Source organism: Nothobranchius furzeri, chromosome 9, assembly GCF_043380555.1.
Source record: "Nothobranchius furzeri strain GRZ-AD chromosome 9, NfurGRZ-RIMD1, whole genome shotgun sequence".
NCBI lineage: Eukaryota > Metazoa > Chordata > Actinopteri > Cyprinodontiformes > Nothobranchiidae > Nothobranchius > Nothobranchius furzeri.
In genome coordinates, this window is record NC_091749.1 from 73105216 (window position 1) to 73125122 (window position 19907).

The following is a 19907-nucleotide window of genomic DNA, read 5'->3' on the forward strand; positions in this document are numbered from 1 at the left end:
GCTTATGTTTTTACCTTGTTTTATGTCATCTGTTATCCCATTCCTGCCACTCTTAACTACAAATGAAATAGTATCGCACCTGAGGTGGCCTAATATCTCATATTATTACCTATCTGATGAGAAAACTCATAATTATGAGATTTTTTTTATCAGAGTGGCTGGAATGGGTTTCCACATTTTCTTGCTTTTTCATAGTTTTTTGCAGTTTCTCAGGGAAAATCCTTTAAGCACTTTGTCTTGTTTTCGGTTCTACTCCCCCGCTCCTCGGCTTGGAGGCTGAGCAGCGCGCAATGTGCGCAAAAAGCTTTGGGGAGGGTGCAGTGCAGGAGCAGCACAACTCCCAAGTTCATCCAGCTGATGACGTCCCGTTAGGAAAAAATCCTGCAGAGGGACGGACTGGAGGCAACCAGCAGACGGGCTGAGCAGACAGACCGAACCAACTAGCGCCTCAAACAGCGTCAAACAGACGAAATGGGCTTTCCGACGATAGTAAACTGCCGTCGGTTGGTTTTAAAAGTGTGTTTGCTTCAGTTAATCGCTTTTCTAACAGCAAATGCTCGTCCGTCCCCTATTATCAGGTTTCCCGGAGACGACTCTCCCACTACAGACAAAGAAGTTGCTCTGGTAAGTTTGTTTTTTGGGTTTTTTCTACAGTAAACATGTGCAGCTGGGTCAGTCAGCTGTTAACGGAGAAGCACAAGAGCCAAACAATTTTCAGTTCATCCTAAAATCAGTAAACATTTCATTTTTATTTTTGTTCTTTAGCACTATCTGAACAAGTTTTACGGATGCCCACAAGACAGATGCAACCTCATGGTGCTCAAAGACACCCTGAAGAAAATGCAGAAGTTCTTTGCTTTGCAAGAAACTGGAGAGATTGATGACAAAACCGTGGAGGTCATGAAAAAACCCCGCTGTGGTGTCCCAGATGTTGCCAATTACAACTTCTTCCACAGGAAGCCCAAGTGGCAGAAGAAGGACATCACCTACAGGTCAGTAAAATGCACGTTTCCAGATGTTGATGAAGTATAAAATAAAAGAAGTAGGTCTGGATTGATGCTGAAACAGGGACTTGATGGATTCTGTGAGCAGTTGGCTCACGGGACATTGGGTCCATCAGGCTACCATACATGGCATGAACCACAGCAGTGAGACGTTTGCTAGTCTCAGGCCCTCCCAAAAGCTGCAGCTAAATCAAAGTAAATCAGATTTAGTGAAATCTTTGCTGCCTCCACCTGACCCATAAAACTCCCGCCCAGTTCCTCTCTGCCTCCACCTCCATCCAGGCATCTTGTGAACTCCAGCATTCCTGCACAGTATGTGTCATGTCCTTTGTTTTGATTCTGTTTTTAAGTTTACGCCATCTTGCATGTTGTTTATTCATGTTCAGGGGTTTTCTGTGGCTTGATCATTCCAGCTTGCCTGCCTTTGGTGTTTTTAAAGAAGACTCCAAGCCAAAAACAACAACAACTAGTTCTTATAGGCTGTTTTTAGGAGAAGAATGTGGTGTACACACACACACACACACACACACACACACACACACACACACACACACACACACACACACACACAACTGTGGTTTTGCAGCTGAAAGCTGCTTCACTGAGCGCATTCATAGATGACTCATTTTGTCCAACCTCACTTCCATGATCTTTAGTACAGATCTCCAAGTGTTGCAAACCCATTTCTCCTTCCTTGCAAAGAAACCGTCTAGATCATCTTAATGCTTCTTTTGAATTTATACTAATAATCTGGGATCATTTGCAGAATTCTGGGATACAGTCTCGATCTGGATGAAGAGGTCATAAACGACGCGTTCTTTAGAGCCTTTAAAGTTTGGAGCGACGTCACACCACTCACTTTTACCCGCATCATGGACGGAGAGGCAGACATCATGGTCAATTTTGGCCGCAATGGTATGCCATACTTGTTAAATCTGTATCAAATTAGAAAAACATGTTAAAATACAATTTAATTCTATACTATTGATAAAATTGTTTAATTTCTTAGATAAAAATGGTCAAAATTCAAACCTTTCACCTCAGAAATTGTTTATTGACATTATTAATCAGGAAACAGCAGAGCATACGTTTCCTGTCCAGTGGGCTAATAGCTAACGGCAAAGAAGCAGCGACTCAAAGCCACCCTCTTATGTTTTATGGTCTCAACGCAGCTCATTCCTGCCATTCCAGCTAAAATAAGCACTTGATATTTACTTACAGTGTTGTACATCTCTGTCTAGACATGAACAATCTCAGTGAGAATGTAGTAATTACACAGGGATACAAATAGGAAAATACTCTCAAACTAGAGAGAACAACAAGTTGTTACCAAAACAAACCGGACGTTAACATGCATGTACAGATTTAGTGAAGATGAGCATCTCTTTTGTGTTCTGCACAGAGCATGGAGATGGTTACCCTTTTGATGGAAAGGATGGACTTTTGGCTCATGCGTTTGCTCCGGGACCAGGGATTGGAGGAGACTCTCACTTTGATGATGATGAGCAGTGGACCTTGGGAGAAGGCCAAGGTTTGCAAAAACAAATAAATGGTTCTAAAATATGTTTACTATTTTTCCTACCAACTCTATTATGTACCTGTAATAATAATACCTGTTACTTTGCTGCTAGTGCGCCACAATGCCCCCAATGAGGGACATAAAGAGCTTTATTCTTCTTATTATTATTCGTTGTTGTTATTAATAACGATAATAATAAGAATATTATTATTATTATTATTATTATTATCATCATTATTATCATTACCATTATTGTCATTATCATTATCATTATTATCATTATCATTGTTGTCGTTGCTGTTAATAATGATAATAATAAGAATATTATTATTATTATTATTATCATCATTATTATCATTACCATTATTGTCATTATCATTATCATTATTATCATTATCATTATTATCATTATCATTATTATCATTGTTGTCGTTGCTGTTAATAATGATAATAATAAGAATATTATTATTATTATTATTATTATTATTATTATTATTATTATCATCATTATTATTATTATTATTTTCATTGTTGTTGTTGTTATTATTATTAATTTCTATTATTATTATTATTATTATTGTTATTATTTTGTACTGGGTCAAAAGAGGGGCTGGAAATGATCCAATCACATGAAAGATGGGTTGGAAAAATCCCTCCCACTAATTTTATAAAAAGGAGAAAATAATCACGTAGCTACCTCTGTTGTCAGCAGTTATTCAACAGTCTGTGAAAACCAGAAAGTCCACCGCTGAGCTAACGCCATCAGGTTTGTTTGCTAAACCTGATGGTATTTAAACTTCAGTTGTCCAGATTTTCTGTCACTTTTACGATGAAACATGTGGTCAGACCTAAGAAAACTAAGAAAGACCCATAGAGTTGACTGGTGCAAAAACTTGATGATTATTATTTTTTCTAATGGAGATGCAAGGTGTTAGCCCAACGGCGATGACGTATGACACTCTTGCATTCTGGAAGTTCATTAGAACAAAAAGACAATCTTAAACACAAGTAGAGATAAGCAATAATTATCAGTAACTCAACTAAAATCCAAACAGCATGACAAATGTTTTACGTAACTTTTAACTTTGGCTTGACCATAAATTATGTAAAAGTTCTGAATCTTCAGATGGACTCGGCACAACTTTTAGATCCACTGTCTTTGTGAAATCACAGGCCTGATAAGCCGAGCCCCACCCTGCTTCTTCTACTCTACAGAATTACTAAATATGAGGCTGAAACTAAACACTTCTGCTGTTTTATCTCAGTGGTGAAGGCGAAGTTTGGCAACGCCGATGGAGAGTTCTGTAAGTTCCCCTTCCTGTTTATGGGCACGGAGTACAACAGCTGCACCTCTCAGGGCCGAGACGACGGCTTCCTCTGGTGCTCCACCACCTACAACTTCGATGAGGATAGCAAATATGGCTTCTGTCCTCATGAGTGTGAGTTGGTACAGTAGGTCCAAACCCCAACCCCTCAGTGAAGAACGTGGCTCTGCTGCGGTGTTTCTTTGTACATCAAATGCATGACCTTTTTGAAACCTCTTGACCTTAAAGAGCAAGTCAACCCCTACCTGATTCTTACCCCACTCCCACTTCCTGTTTGAAAAATGCAACAAATGCTGTTGCCTAGCAGACCGAGAGGGCGGAGCCACTAACAAATACACACACACACACACACACACACACACACACACACACACACACACACACACACACACACACACACACACACACACACACACACACACACACACACACACACACACACACACACACAGGCTCTCAACGACATTGTGACATCATATGGTACCAGCTAACGTTCTAGGGTACCTCTTAGCCAATAGCGATGGCGGATTTAAATTCAAATGCAGTGCAGAGTTTTTACCTGACAACGGCACAACACTGACAGTTTTAGGCAGAAAATTTAAATTTTAACTAAAATGCACTAAAGTGCAAAACTATTGACGACACGTGTCTGCAGCATGATTAGACACGCATTTATATAGTTTATCAGGAAAAAAAGTTGATTTGGGGGTGACTTGCTCTTTAACAATCCTGGTGTTGTATTTGATCCAAAGCAGAGACGATTGGTGACTTGATGCATGATTCCAAAAATGGAAAAAATAAAGTTTTGGGCAGAAAGAAAGTAGGCTGATCCATCTGCCAGGAAAAGGGTTGTTTATCTTCATCTGTGTTGTTTTGTATTTGGAGAGGAATTATGGAATGCTTCTTTTGCTGCCCCACTTTAGAACACAAGCTTTGTCAAACACTTTGTTTACCTGTGTTGTGTTGCTGCTCATGGCACCAACAATATCAGCTCTCTGCAACAAGTAGCTGCCACAGTCCTCATGCGCCGAGCTGTTTCAGGAGGCACGGACATGAGTGGCACCTGCTGAAGCTCAGGCTGATGAGCTTTTACCACCGCAGGTTATGGAATCATCTTCAGGGCTCTTTTACAAAACCTAACCGTTTGTTGTTTGTTTGATTGTTTCACAGTGCTTTTCACCTTGGGCGGAAACGGAGATGGTGCTCCGTGCAAATTCCCTTTCACCTTTCAGGGTGAGAAGTACGACAGCTGCACCACTGCGGGCAGGGACGACGGTTACCGCTGGTGCGCCACAACTGAGGACTACGATCGCGACAAGTCCTATGGCTTCTGCCCCGAAACTGGTAGGTGGTATGTTGTGTCATCCTTTATTCTCAACTCAACTCAACTTTATTTATAAATCGCGCCTTACAGGCAAAGAGATGCCACCAAGGCGCTACACTGATCAAATAAAAACATAAAACATTAAGTCCAGAAAATAAAACATTATATCACACGATACAGATAAAAATACAAAGAGTAAAATCGCTATAAGTAAAACAATAAAACTAGTTAGAAAGGTTAAAAGACAGGTCATAAAAATATGTTTTTAGCCTTGCCTTAAAAACCACAACAGAGGTGGAGGCCCTTATGCTGAGAGGAAGCTCGTTCCAAAGCTTAGGACCTGCCACAGCAAACGCCCTATCACCACGCGTCTTTAGGCGCGTTCTTGGGACCGAGAGGAGCATGAAGTTCTCCGAGCGGAGTGACCGTGAAGGGGTGTACGGTTGAAGTAGTGACACCAAGTAAGGAGGGGCTGAACCATTTAACGTTTTAAAAACTAGTAAAAGTATTTTAAAATGAATCCTAACATCAACGGGCAGCCAGTGAAGCGCAGCCAGGACAGGAGTAATGTGGTCAAACTTGCACCTGCCCTCTAAAAATCTGGCAGCAGCATTCTGCACCATTTGCAACCTGCCTATTGAGCCCTTGCTCTCACCGAATAGAACAGAGTTGCAGTAGTCCAATCGCACCGTAATAAAAGCATGGACCACTGTCTCAAGATCATGACGTGACAGAAATGGTTTGATCTTTGCCAGCCGACGAAGGTTATTCTTGTGCTGCAGCATTTGTTTTTATAGAATAATACCCTAGAGCACCATACCTCCTAGACATGCGGTGAAAGTCCTGCTCAGTGGAAACATCTTGAATGGAAATGCGTGCCTTTTTTTTTTACCAGTTCATAAAACTTTTTGGGTTTAGGTAGAGCAGTTAGTAGGGAGGGAGTAGGCAGACGGAGACTCTGGAGATCATTGGGGCTTTCAAGCTCTTTTTGATTTAATAACATGGCTTGTTGTCAAAAAATAAAAGACAGCCCACAGCGGCTGATGCCAGACTGGAAATGATCTGTGTTTGAAGGAAAATCAATGTGGGTGTGGACTTTCTTTCCTTTTGGTTGTGTGCCTGGTGTGGATTAGTTAGTGGTGTTGTTTGGGTCTGCCAGCTGCTACTTTCAACATTTCTTCAGCTCGTTTCACAACAGAGTCCAAAGCAAACTTTACTGGAGAGGCACCATTTGGCACCTCAACAAGTTCATAAGAAGCTGACGTTAACGGCTCATAAAACTTCTGCTGCCGCTTTCAGCGATGTCAACGGTGGGCGGTAATGCAGATGGAAGCCCCTGCGCCTTCCCTTTCACCTTCCTGGGAGACAGCTATGATTCCTGCACCTCCTCTGGACGCAGCGATGGGAAGATGTGGTGCGCCACCACCAAGAGCTACGATGACGACCGCAAGTGGGGCTTCTGTCCTGACCAAGGTACGAGACGTGTGGGCGGGTTTTATTAGCTACCAAGTACACAGAGAAGCACCTCCAATAAGCAGGAAGCCATTAGAATCCGTGCTAGCAGCGGTAGTTCGTTTGTCCGTGAATGCAGAGCGAGATGAATCATGCTCCCGCTGGTCTGGCTCTGTCTTAAGGCTACAGTTTGTTTCTGGTGGCGGCCCATGAGTTTGGTCATGCTTTGGGTTTGGAGCACTCTCAGGACCCCGGAGCACTGATGGCTCCTATTTACACGTTTACCAAAGACTTCAGACTTTCTCACGACGACGTTCAGGGCATCCAAGAGCTCTACGGTGAGAAGAACAAAAGAAAAGTGTTTTCGTCTTTAGAGCAGAGTTAAGAGTAGCAGGCGGTTATGTGTGACTTTTCCCTCCGCTCACCAACAGGAGTACCAACAGACAAGCCGGTATCTCCAACCCAGGGTCCCGTCACTCCAATGGACATCTGCAGGGAGCCGGTTATCTTTGATGCTGTTGCACAGATCAGGGGAGAAACCTTTTTCTTCAAAGACAGGTAGTTTTATGTTTTACCTGAAAAATTGCCTCAAAGAAAAATGAATGTAATGCACGTTGGTGACTTGGTTGCTTGAGTAGTTCAGAGGGATGCTGGTCACTTTTATACTGTACACACAAACAGTGATCAGATTTTTACAACCTAATTACTGTTTTGCACACCAGAGTCTGTTGCTTTAAATGGATGTGACAATCGGCAAACCATTCCTCTGCTTATGCAGTGGCAACCAAAATAGTCATCAATCATAAACACAGTCTACAATCCTGCTCTCCACTGGCGCCAGTCCTCCCAGAGCCTCACAAGTTCATGCAGAGCTTTTGGGTTGTGCACTAGAAGAGATCTCTGATGGTTTGGTCAACAGTCCGTGTAGTTTGTGCGTTTTTCTGCTGGAAGGCTAAAATGTAAACATTGATTCTTTATCATTTTGAGGTTTGCATGTCTGTGTGCCCATAAACCATAAAAACAGGTCCAGAGCAAATACGTCAGCAGACCTAAGCACCACAGGGTCCTGTTCTGTTTATCTCAAGGTGAAACCTGCGGAACACAAACCACACTGTTGCTCACAAATCCTGTTTTACTGCAGAAGTGCTTTTCACCTGGCTTATCCACACATTCACTGTGAGCAGCAGAGCAGCTCGGGAGCTCAGAGTGCTCCACAGACCATGAAGGTTTGGCCCAGTTGTCAGAAATCAAGCTGAGCTGCTATTTAATTCCCTTGAAGGAGTCAGTGGGTTGAGGATTTGGAAAGACACATAAAAAGAAAAGGTCTGCCTTTTCTCTTACTTTCTTGTGACGACGTTGACACGGAAACGCAATAAACAGATGTTTCATCTAAAACTTGCACAACAGTGAAGAGATTGCTTTGTTGCAACAGTGGTGCGTGGCTGTAAATGTCATCATTGAAACGCTCATTAGGAGGAATAATCCGTGAGGATTGTACATTTGTGGCGTGAGCAACACAACCACATGTGTGGGTAGCACATCAACAACTAAAAATACCAAAATCTGCGGGTATTCGCTTACACTGTAGATGGTGTCAGTGGCTTGTGGAAGAGCCAAACACAACCACAACAGTTTAGCTCCTCCCACTCATGCTGGTCACCAGGCTGGTAACTGGGGCAGTGATTAATGTTGCGATGATGATATTGCTTGCGAAAAATAAAAACTTCACCCAGGAACAAAAATAATCAAAAACAAAGAAATAAAAAAATCATAAAAATGAGAAAAGCAAAAGATGTGAGGAAAGGGAAAGGCGTTGTCTTCGTCCGCTTATCCGGGTCCGGGTCGCGGGGGCAGCATCCCAACTAGGGAGCTCTAGACCGTCCTCTCCCCGGCCACTTCCACCAGCTCCTCCGGCAGGACCCCAAGGCGTTCCCGGACCAGATTGGAGATGTAACCTCTCCAACGTGTCCTGGGTCGACCCGGGGGCCTCCTGCTGGCAGGACATGCCCGAAACACCTCCCCAGGGAGGCGTCCAGGAGGCATCCTGACCAGATGCCCAAACCACCTCAACTGACTCCTTTCGATCTGGAGGAGCAGCGGCTCTACTCTGAGTCCCTCCCGAATGTCCGAGCTCCTCACAAGAAACAAGAACGAGAAAAGGCGATCTGTGGATCCCGGGAAAAGCAAAAAGAACAGAGCAAAGCTAACTCAGGTGTTTGCTAACCATCTAAATTAAGTGCCGTCCGCCTCGGGGGCGGGCCTCTAACCTATGAGAACCCAACCAATTGGCCAAATGGGTGAAGAGCTCTATTTGATTTGTTCAAAAACATCATGCTTCCGTTTGATTGACAGAATGCATCATGTGTGGCAATTTATCTGTTCTTTGCGATATGCATATTGTGCATGCTGATGTCGCGATAACGATATATTTACGATATTATGGGGGGCGACGGTGGCACAGGAGTTAAGTGCTCGCCCATAATCGGAAGGTTGCAGGTTCGAGCCCCGCTCAGTCTGTCACTGTTGTTGTGTCCTGGGGCAAGACACTTAACCCACGTTGCCTGCTGGTGGTGGTCGGAGGGACTGGTGGCGCCAGTGCTCGGCAGCCTCGCCTCTGTCTGTGCACCCCAGGGCAGCTGTGGCTACATCGTAGCTCATCACCATCAGTGTGTGAATGTGTGAATGACTGATTGTGTTGTAAAGCGCCTTGGGGGGTTCCATGACTCTAGAAGGCGCTATATCAAATAGAGGCCATTTACCGTTTACCATATTGTGCATGCTGATTTCGCGATAACGATATATTTACGATATATTGTGCAGTCTGTTTGGTTGTGGGACATCTTCCAGTTTTTTGACTAGTAGTTGTTGAAGGTCGGTGTTGGTAACTCCAGCACATGCAGAATATCCAAGATGCCCAGTGGCTGTCATGTAGGTGCCAACCAGATGAACACTGCAGGCAGCAACGGGAGCTTGGAGCAAGAGGGCATGCCACCATGAGAGGATGTCAGTGCATTTGTTGGGGGAGCTGCACAAACATGAATCCGTGCTGCTCCTTCTGCAGATGCACACTCCTGACTTCTAACTTGTTGTAAAGGTGACTCAAGTGTGGTGGAAGATCCATTGTTACAACTAAAAGAACTGAGCAAACTTGCATTTTTACTTTTTGTTGTAAATTTAAAATCAGGAAAATGTCACAGCTGGATTACTTACTACCTTTATCATCTAGATTTGTTTTTGTGTTGGGCTTCTTTTTCCATGCACAGCCTTGTCAAGCTGTTTAACGCGTTAATGCACAAATAAGAAAACAAGTGATATTTTCTTGTGCACAAAATATGTCAGGGCATGGTTTAGAGGACATGCAACATGAAGTAGAGAGCCAGGGTGGCAGCCAGGAGACTTCTTATTTTAAATAAGTAAGGTCAGAACCATGTGCAACAGGTAGGAACGGAGACCGAGCCGGGTTGAAGTAGAACTGAGGAGGGGAGCGAAGACAAGGGAAACAGCTGTGATGATACTGATAACAATGGGCAGGTGTGAGTCATTAACCAGGCTCTTAGGCAGAAAAGCACAAAGACGCTGGGAGAAGCAGAACTGTAGATTAACTAAAGATACAACACTGAAAACCGAAGGTTGGTAACCAGTGGACTGAACTAAAATAAAAACAAGGAGCACAGAACTAAACCCCGGAAGAGAAAATACAAGGAGGGAGGGTGACTGAAATGATCCAATCTAAGGACACTAATAATAGAAATAATCTAAACTGGGCACAAGGTGCAGGAAAACATACGGGGCACCAGGACAGCGGGCTAGGCTGAGGAAGCAGCTAAAAGAATACAGGGGAGACAAGGCTAACAGCTAGTGGACACAAAAGGATGTTCGACACAACCAGAACCATCAAACAGTCATGGACATAACTGAGACCAATGGAAACAAATGTTACACAAGGCTAAGGATATAAACCAAAGGAGGGACTAGCAATAATAGGGATAAAAAGAAGGAGGCACCGGAAGCTGAGGAGTGGCCAGACTGAAGGGACTGTAGCTAGTGGTGAATGATGGTTTTAAGGGGACTGGACACACAAAGACAACTGGGATTGGAGAGACAAACTGGAAGGGACTGGGGAGACGGGGAGACAAGGACACAGGACATGACAAAAAAGTTTTTGTTTAAAATGTAAGCAAGCGATTCCAGACCTGCAGGTGAGTGCAGACAGAAAAGAAGGGCGGACGGTACGTGAAGTGTCCAACAACTGAAGACTCAGTCCGGGCCTCTTGAGCTGCATGGAGGTCGTGTCAGTTTTATACGCTGCAACGATTCTGCACAAGACGAGTTTTATGGCTTCACAAAAGAACACTAATTCCGTCCGGGCTCTGCGGCTGAAGCTTAGTCGACTCCTTCCTTGTGAAAGAGGAATCTGTCTCTCTGCTGAGTCAGCACACACACGATGGACGACAGATCTTAACACGGTGCAGTGAGTAATGTTTCAGCGCTCTCTGAGCTCAGCAGAAAGTGTGTCTGTCTGTCTGCAGGCTTAAAGTAAAGGCTATTATGCTGCTGAGAGGCAGCTGGCTCTGCCCACCTATTGGATTCACAGCCAGTCGCAAGCTCTGGTGCTGGAACACAGGCTAATGAGCACATTTATAGGTAAACCGTTTGTAAATCATACAGCATCGGGATTATTGACAACGATGTTGAGGCTATTGCTTTTTTCAAAGTGGCTTTCCTTGAAACTGAAGCTTCATCTGGTTCAGATTATTGATGATTACTAGATGGACCTGGGCGATCTCTGGGAGGGATTATTTGGTTTTCTAAAAGTAAAACCTGAAGGCAACGTAAACAGGATGAATAGCAGCGACCCTCATTAGGTTCCTCCAGTGGTCGCAGAAGTGAACAGCAGAGGAGGGACTTTGCAGTTGTTTCATCATCTCAGTGTCATCGTGTGCATTTTCCATGTTGTAAATAACTGCTTGGATTAAAATAAATGACTCAAGGACCAGGATGGCCAATCAGACTGCGATGATCTAAGCAACATGCTTTTGCAGAACACCGTGTGGAGGGGAGTAAGGAAATGTGTTTATTGCAAGCAAAATGATCAATAAGAATGTTATTGCACTTGCATATTCTTGTATTATCCTTCAGGCTCATGCCTGAATCAACGGTTAAAGCCAGCATCTCACCTGAGCTGAGACTACAGCGGGCAGATTGCACACATCAGTCGTGAGCTAGTCTCCAAATGTCTGGAAGTGTTTGCAGGGGTTCTCTGTTTCTTTGTCACAGGGCCTTTCTCCTATGTCACCTGATTTTTGAACGTTTATAAAAAAGATTTGCGTGACAGCTTACCCTTCAGATAAACACAGTCTTTGCATGCATCTTGTAACATTCTCAAGGTCTTCTCAATTTAGTTTCCATGAGTCCAAAAATGTGAGGAAATCTAGATGTGCCTTATGACCCCGGCTTTCCACTGGAGCCGTCAGCAGCGCGAGTCGGCCGCGTCTCAGGAGCAGCATGTCGCGGCCTTTACGCGCCGGTTCTATTTTCTACGCGCGACGCCTCTGAAACGGGTCAAGTTCGACATTTTTGGGGAAGGAAAGACAGGAAATCGGACACGGAAATGGAGAGAAGCTCCCGAGATTTTCAGAATAAAGAACGTACTGCCTTCCGGTTGCTTTACTTTTAAGAGAAGTTACTAAATGTGTGTCCCCGTGAGAAGTTATCACCTAGCTAGCGGTCTCCTTTGTTTTTCAGGTCCGTATTGGCGATTATAAAATGGACAGAACATTAAACACAAACCATTTGGAGCCATGTTGTAGTTTTCTCCTGCTTGTTGTTGTGTTTACTGACGAAGTCACTCGTGTGACTTCGTGCTCGGTCGGTGACAGCTGCTCCCCTGCTGCTCCGTGTCTCGTGGGAAGGGCCAAGCAGCAGCTTACGCGAGCAAGACGTGCTGCTGCAGTAACGTGCTGCTGACGGCTCCGGTGGAAAGCCGGGGTGAGTGCGTGACCAGGAAAAACGCACCCAAACTGAGACGCATTCTGGAAAAAGTTGCCTAAAAGTTGCAATTTGGTTGCAGTCTTATCAAATACCTCACTTCACTCTGCCATATACGCAATTTGTGGCCAAAGTGTCATACCTACCAATTTAGCGTGACTGAGTGTAAAATTGCAGACTTCCGTTCAATGTTGTCTCCGGCCTCCAACCTCGTGTCACCAACGGTCACAGCCCAGCAAGAGGAAGGATTTTCTATCATTTTTTCTCTGTTGTAAAAACCTGTGGTCTCTCAATTCTCATCATCTCTTAGAAAAACCATTGCTGGAAGTAAAGAAATAATTAGGTTGGAAGTATTACATAAAACTACACAAAAATCCACAATCCAACAGGTTTCCCTGATGCAGGACTAAGTTTTAGTCGTATTTAATGTACTACATGAACATGAAATTAGGCCAGAAAGGTGTCAAAAACAAAGTGATTTACTGGAGTAATGTTAAATCTATTTAAATGTAGTTCTCATTTTTATTTCTGAAAAATGGCAGTTTGGGGATGTTTATGTCCACACACACACCTTTCTCTGCTAAATAGGTCAGTGGAAAAGAGTTTAAGGAGCTGCTGTTGTTGTGCAGCTGTGAATTGGAAATCTGTGCAAGATGGGTCTTGTTCTGCTGGCGTCGGCAGCCCCAGTCCTGATGAAAACCAGATGCTCATGAATCAGGCCATTGTGGCTGGCTGGCCGAGGGAAGCACTTGCACTGAAGTCGACAGCTCACACACCCCACCCCCCCTTACTTTTGCTTCAAACTTCTCCATGTCGGTGTTACTCTCTCTCTCTCTGATTTCATCCCTGGCTCGTTTACTTCCCAATCACTCACCTGCTCGTTCTCTGTCCTCCAGATTCCTGTTCAGGTCAGTCAACTTCAGAAGCAAGCCCAACGGCCCGATGCTAGTAGCCACCTACTGGCCTGACCTGCCGGCCAAGATAGACGCTGCGTATGAAAATCCAGTGGACGAAAAAACGGTCTTCTTTGCAGGTTTGCAATAAAACAAAGTAAACGTTAAAAAGTGATGAGGTGCTGCATGAAGAGTTAACCTCACTATTTATTTCCATTGGTCAGCCGTTTCTGCAGTGAAGGCCCAGCAGGAATGTTGGCTGGGCCGTTTTTGTTTGTGGTGCATTTGAGATCTTCCACCACGGCCATTAGTGGCTTCTGTTGCATTCTCTGCATTGTAATAAGATGACAGTTTTTCCAGAATACTAATGAGAAATAAACTTTAATCTCGGTTGAGGTAACGTGAACCACGTAGCTCCCTTGGTTAGAGTGATAGTTCAGATCTTTTAAAGTGGATTTGAGTGAACACCGGTCAGTTTAGAGAAACGTTCAGACTGAATGGACATGCTACGGGAAGTCAACGTTCAGGCAGCCTTGTTAATCTTGGTGAATTTTCTGCATAAATAATCAGTTACGATGAAAATTTTTAGTTAAATACACCTGTGGCAAGTAAAGAATGGGGATATAAATAAGTTAATGATAAAGGAGCTAGGACAACCCCCCCCCCCCCCCCCCCTCCAGTAATTGCTGCTTGTAGTTTAGAGTCTCGACACACGCTAGCACCTGAGGTGTCACACAAGAGCGGTCCTGGTGGAGGAGCAGACAGCTGCCTTTTATTGGATGGCTCGCCCCGCTTATCCGTCTAACGCCAGCCACCGGCCTCTTTACTGAGATGGGACCAGACCGGAAGCGTCGGTCCCATCACACGTGGTTTAGGAAACACACACAGTGATGTTTGAAAAGTAAAACTAAGTTTAGAGGATTTACAGAAAGTAAAATATTTTTATACAATTTAGGCAGGTGCTTACATTTGGGCACTGTAGTCATTTTATTGATTCCAAAACCTTTTGACTAATTATTGGAACTCAAATTTGGTTTGGTAAGCTCAGTGACCCTTGACCTCGATACACATAAATCCAGTTATGAGGTAGAGTATTTAGGGGCCAACTGTATGTTTCCCTCCTCTTTGAATATTGGGTTTAGGGTTAGGGAAGAACAGCATTCCAAGAAACACACCTGGTGGTGGTTCCATCGTGCTGTGGGGCTGTGGGGCCAGTGCAGGGACTGGGGATCTTGTTTAAGTTGACGGACGCATCGATTCCACTCAGTATCAGCAGATTCTGGAGACCAATGTCCAGGAATCCGTGACAAGGTTGAATCTGGGCTGGATCTTTCAGCAAGACAACAACCCTGAACACTGCTCAAGACCAACTAAGGCATTCATGCAGAGGAACAAGCAGAGCACATCTGTAGTGAGTTAAAGCGAGCTGTTGTTGCTGAAAAGCCATCAAACCTGAATGAACTAGAGGTGTTTTGTACAGAAGAATGGTCCAAAATACCTTCAACCAGAATCCAGACTCTCATTGGAAGCTGTACGAAGAGTTTAGAGGCTGTTACTTCTGCAAAAGTAGGATCTACTAAATATTCAGTTCATGCCCAAATGTATGCACCTGTCTAATTTGGTTTAAACATATATTGCACACTTTCTGTAAATCCTATAAACTTTGTTTTACTTCTCAAATATGACCGTGTGTGTTTCCTTTATATGTCTAACTGACATTTTTATTGTAAAACCCAACGATTAACACAGGAAAATCCGGACGTTTCACAAGGCTTCCATCCCACTGTAACTTATGAGCCAGTTGCATGTCTCCAATTCAAGCAAACACTTCGAATGATTATTTACATAGCCACAAGTGTCATAGATGGTGATTTTCAAATAATTCTACATTTATTTGTAGTAAAAATTTGTTTTTAGAGCTAGCTTTCTGTAGCACTTCCCTTTCAGCATGACAACATCCTGTTGGTCTTTCCTCTAATTTCTTATGAGATAATCACATGGTGTAATATTGACAGTGGTGCATTTAATGACTCCCTTTTGTTTCCATGCTTTCTCTTTACCAGGTAATGAGATGTGGATTTACAAAGCTGATGAGTTAGAAAGAGGCTACCCTAAGAGGCTGTCCAGCCTCGGCCTTCCGTCAGACTTGCAGCAAATCGATGCCGCCTTCAACTTCCGGAAGAACAGGAAGACTTACCTGTTTTCTGGAGACCAGTTCTGGAGGTAAAGAAAGAGAACGCTCATGCAAGAGTTTCTTAGAGTTAAGTTAGGTAATGATTTCAGCCTATCCTGCAGTAGATGTCATACACAGCCTCTTAAAGCAGTATTGTGTTGCATCTGGATCCATTTAGAGTCTGGTGAGACCTAAAGTAGAAAACATCTGTTAGCACTTTTCCAGCTTGGGAATTGTTTAGGGCCATTGACTCACCGTTTTATTACCAAGCTCCAAGCAAACACAGTTAATCTGTGTTTCCAAGTGGGATTAAAAGATGCATTTAATTATGTCATTGCTTGTCTACAGATACGATGAAGACCGGGCGACAATGGACCCTGGCTTCCCCAAACCCATCGCTGAATCGTGGAACGGGGTCCCAGACGGCATCGATGCTGCCTTCAGCCTGAATGGCATTGGTAACTTATTTTTTAAATGAAATAACAATAAAACATTTACAGCTTAGCCAATAACTCTTTTAAGACTTTGTTTGGGACGGTGGTGCTTATCGTCCTCATGGTGACCGCACATACATGTTCTTTTGGAAACATGCTTGCTGAGTATGTTTAGTCTGGCAGTTAGTGGGTAGCTAAATGACACCATTATCCCAAGAGCCTTGATGGCTTTAGGTTTTGCTTGATGGTTGTCACGCTTGAATTTTAACACGGTTAATCATCTGGGTGTCTGTAAACTGACATTCCTTCTGGTAAGACTGCATGAAACCCCCCTCCAGCTCTGTTTGGGAGTTTGGATCCGAGCCTTTAACAGTAAAACTCCTAAAACGCTAGAACCAAGAAAGCACTGGCTCAGTCCAGCCAGGAGTTAGATACGAAGGAGCTGTCTGCACAAAGATGTAAGGAAGGAAACAAACGAGGACCGGACAGGCGGGAGGAGAGCAGGTGCTTCACACAGCTTAGTTAATAATTACATGGGTTGTGAATGAATGCATGCTGGTTTCTGTTTCTTCTGACGGGTGCAGCGTTGCAGAAAAGATGCATTAAATACTTGAGGGTGACTTTTTAGTGTTCCAACTCCAGCAACCCTCGGGTGATCACAGTCATCCATGAGGTTAGACGAGGTTTGCACGCTTTGTGCTTTGGATTTTTCCATTACTGCTCACCTACCGTACAACCAAGCATCACATAGCCTCTCTCATTCATGGTGAAAACACGTTTATATAAAGCAAGCCTGTGGCTACACAGAGGCCCTTCTGTATGCTGCCTGATTAGCATAATTCAGAGAGGCTTGGGACCAACTTTAGCATCAGCTGACACTGATTTCAGTTTGACAAATAGATAGAAACAGATGATTTTGTTTTGTTTATTAAAGAGCAAGTCACCCCCTACCAGAGTCTAACTCCACTCCCACTTCATGTTTGAAAAATGCAACAAATGCTGTTGCCTGGCAGACCGAGAGGGCGGAGCCGCTAACAAATACACACACACACACAGGCTCACGACAGCATTGTGACATCATAATGTACCAGTTTACATCATTGCATACCTCTTAGCCAGTAGCGGTGGCAGATTTAAATTCAAATGCAGTGCAGAGTTTTTACCTGACAACGGCACAACACTGACAGTTTTAGGCAGAACATTTAAATTTTAACTAAGATGCACTGAAGTGCCAAATTATTGATGACACGTGTCTGCAGCATGATTAGACACACATTTATTTAGTTTATCAGCAAAAAAAAGTAGATTTGGGGGTGACTTGCTCTTTAATAAGCTTAAAGAGGAAGTTCACTGAGAAACAATTAATACTTGTTCTTTTTTAAATACGATAGTTTGTTTGTTTGTTTGTTTTACAGATTACAGCTATTTCTTTAAAGGAAACCACTACTTCAAACTTGAAGACAGCAGTTTGAAGATTATTAAATTGGGTGAAATCACAAAGGACTGGCTGGGTTGCTGAACTAAGTGTTTCTGAAGTGACGATGGCCTCGCTGTGTGAGGACGTCAACGATGTATCGCACACAACTTGAGGCTGCCGCAGTGCACGGCGTTTAATCCAGACATCTCAGCGCGCTTCGGCTGGAGACACGTACCTCCAGCCTGTATAACTTGTCTTCAGCTTTGGCACCTCGAGACCTTCTGCACAGGCTGAACATGTACAAATGGATACCTGCTTTATTTCTAAGAGATTTAGGTAGTTTTTTGTTACAATGACGATTTTAAGATAAGAAAACCTTTGTTGTTTAAATGTTACGATTTTCTGATTGTCGTGCAATGATTTTGAAAAAAGGAACTTGCACAATGTGACCGAATATGGTGCTTTTAGAGATTGCTTCTTGCATATAGTTTTATAGTTGATCTTGCATATAGTTTTATATTCTGTGTCTGATTGTAGTGCCGAGCATCTCTGGATGTCGGAAAGTAGCTTCCAACCTTCTTCCTTACGTTAGCACTTTGTATAAAACTAAACTTTATTGTTCTATATTATCATTGCACAATAAGAAAGGCTGGGCTCTGTGGCGGCGCCTCCAGGTGACATTCGGCCCAAACAGCTTAACTCAGCGGAGAAGGCACAGGTTGCCTCTAGAGGTTTGCTCCATGATTGAATCATGACAAGAATACTCCAGTAGTATTGTGTGCTTATGTTTTTATACTAGTTTTTATTTCATACAAAGTTTTTCCTTGTATTTTTACAATCTATTTGTGTGTCTTGTGTTGTTTTTGTGGCTTGTGCACTTTGTTACCATTATCAATAATAAAAGGACAGTGTATTCAACTCCGCTTGTTGTGGATGATTTACAAATGAAAACTTTTCTTTCTTTTAGCTTTTGGCTGGTGAGTGTGCTTTTTATGACGCGTCTCTGTTTCACTAGCCGTTTTCTCTGCTTTGGTCTTGTGTGTTTTTGTTGGTGTGGCTGTTCTGTTCGTGCTTTTATGTCTGCATGCTTTTTTCTCTGTGCAGCACTTTGGTCAGCTGATATGCTGTTTTTTAAATGTGCTATACAAATACATTTGTTATGGTAAGAGTCACACAAAGAATAATATAAAGTGCTGGTCAAAATGATCGCTGTCTTTGCATTTTCAGTTAAGAATTTCTTCCCTGAGGGTAAAAGGGTCCAGTTTCAAGAGTCTGAACTATTGATAAAGGTATGACAAGTAGGGATGCACAGATACCGATACTGGTATCGGTTTCGAAAAAAGTGGTATCATTGTTTCCCGAATGACAAGGTCTCCATGTTCACGCAAAACTAAAGTGAACAGTATTCTTGGTGAGTACAGGGTGTCAGCTTGCTCACTGTCAAAAAAATGAAGCCAGAAAAGAAACATCATTTGCATTTATTCAAACAAACAAACAAAAAGGATTCTACAGAAGTTATATGCATCAAAGTAGACCCACATCACCCCGCTTCTCCTCCAGCTTCACTGGCTGCCAGTCAACTTCAGGGTTCATTTCCAGATCCTGGTTCTGGTCTATAGGGCCTTACATGGACAAGCACCATGACCTTGATTTTTATCTTGAGAGGCGCTATATAAAATATTTTCTTTATTTCTTTTCAAGCTAACAATAAATTTAGCAAACTAACAAAAATTAATAAAATAAAAACAGAACTAAGTAGCACTTAATAATATTAAACGCAGGGACAGTGATAACAGTGTTATTGATTACGCAGAATATTTAAGTAAGACAGGAGGGGAAAATAAACTAAGATTTGGTCATTTCATCATAAGGGAAAGATAAATACACAAGGATATTTATTGTCTGTTTTTAAGATTATGGAATGAAAATCAAAAAATAAAAACTTGAACGATAAGCTAGTTGTGTTTAGAGCTCATTGGTGTACACAATTCAATTCAATAATACTTTTTTTTAATTAATTAATTTATTTTTTTACCGTGTCCTGTCTGGCTGTGAAGCAAGCAGAATTGATGTCTGAATGCTGGTGACAAGCCTTACAGATTTATTCTCAGGTGGAGCATCAAAGCGTCTGCTTTTAATGTCACGCCTGATACTTAAAACTTTATTGTTATTGTTGTTGTTGAATGCTTTGTAATTCCGACCAGACACGGAGACAGAGGTGAAAGAGAAAGGAAAAGAAAAGGTGGGGAGAGAGAGAGGGGGGGGGGGGGGGGTTCCACAAAAATAAACAATAATGAACAAGAGTCTGCTTCTAGACCTGCAGAAAAAAGACAAAAAAACAAACAAAGGGACACAAAAAAGGGACACAACAACAATAC

General features: G+C 43.0%; 1 protein-coding gene across 1 annotated transcript; it reads left to right on the forward strand.

The window, feature by feature from the left end:
* Positions 1 to 293: 293 nt before the first annotated feature.
* Positions 294 to 17936, forward strand: mmp2 (matrix metallopeptidase 2). The gene is made up of 13 exons (XM_054731915.2): positions 294 to 624; positions 766 to 992; positions 1771 to 1919; positions 2407 to 2535; positions 3789 to 3962; positions 5019 to 5192; positions 6472 to 6645; positions 6807 to 6962; positions 7056 to 7182; positions 13509 to 13645; positions 15569 to 15728; positions 16027 to 16136; positions 17528 to 17936. The coding sequence occupies exons 1-13, from the start codon at positions 472 to 474 to the stop codon at positions 17629 to 17631; spliced, it is 1974 nt and encodes a 657-aa protein (XP_054587890.1). The 5' UTR covers positions 294 to 471; the 3' UTR covers positions 17632 to 17936.
* Positions 17937 to 19907: the final 1971 nt, after the last annotated feature.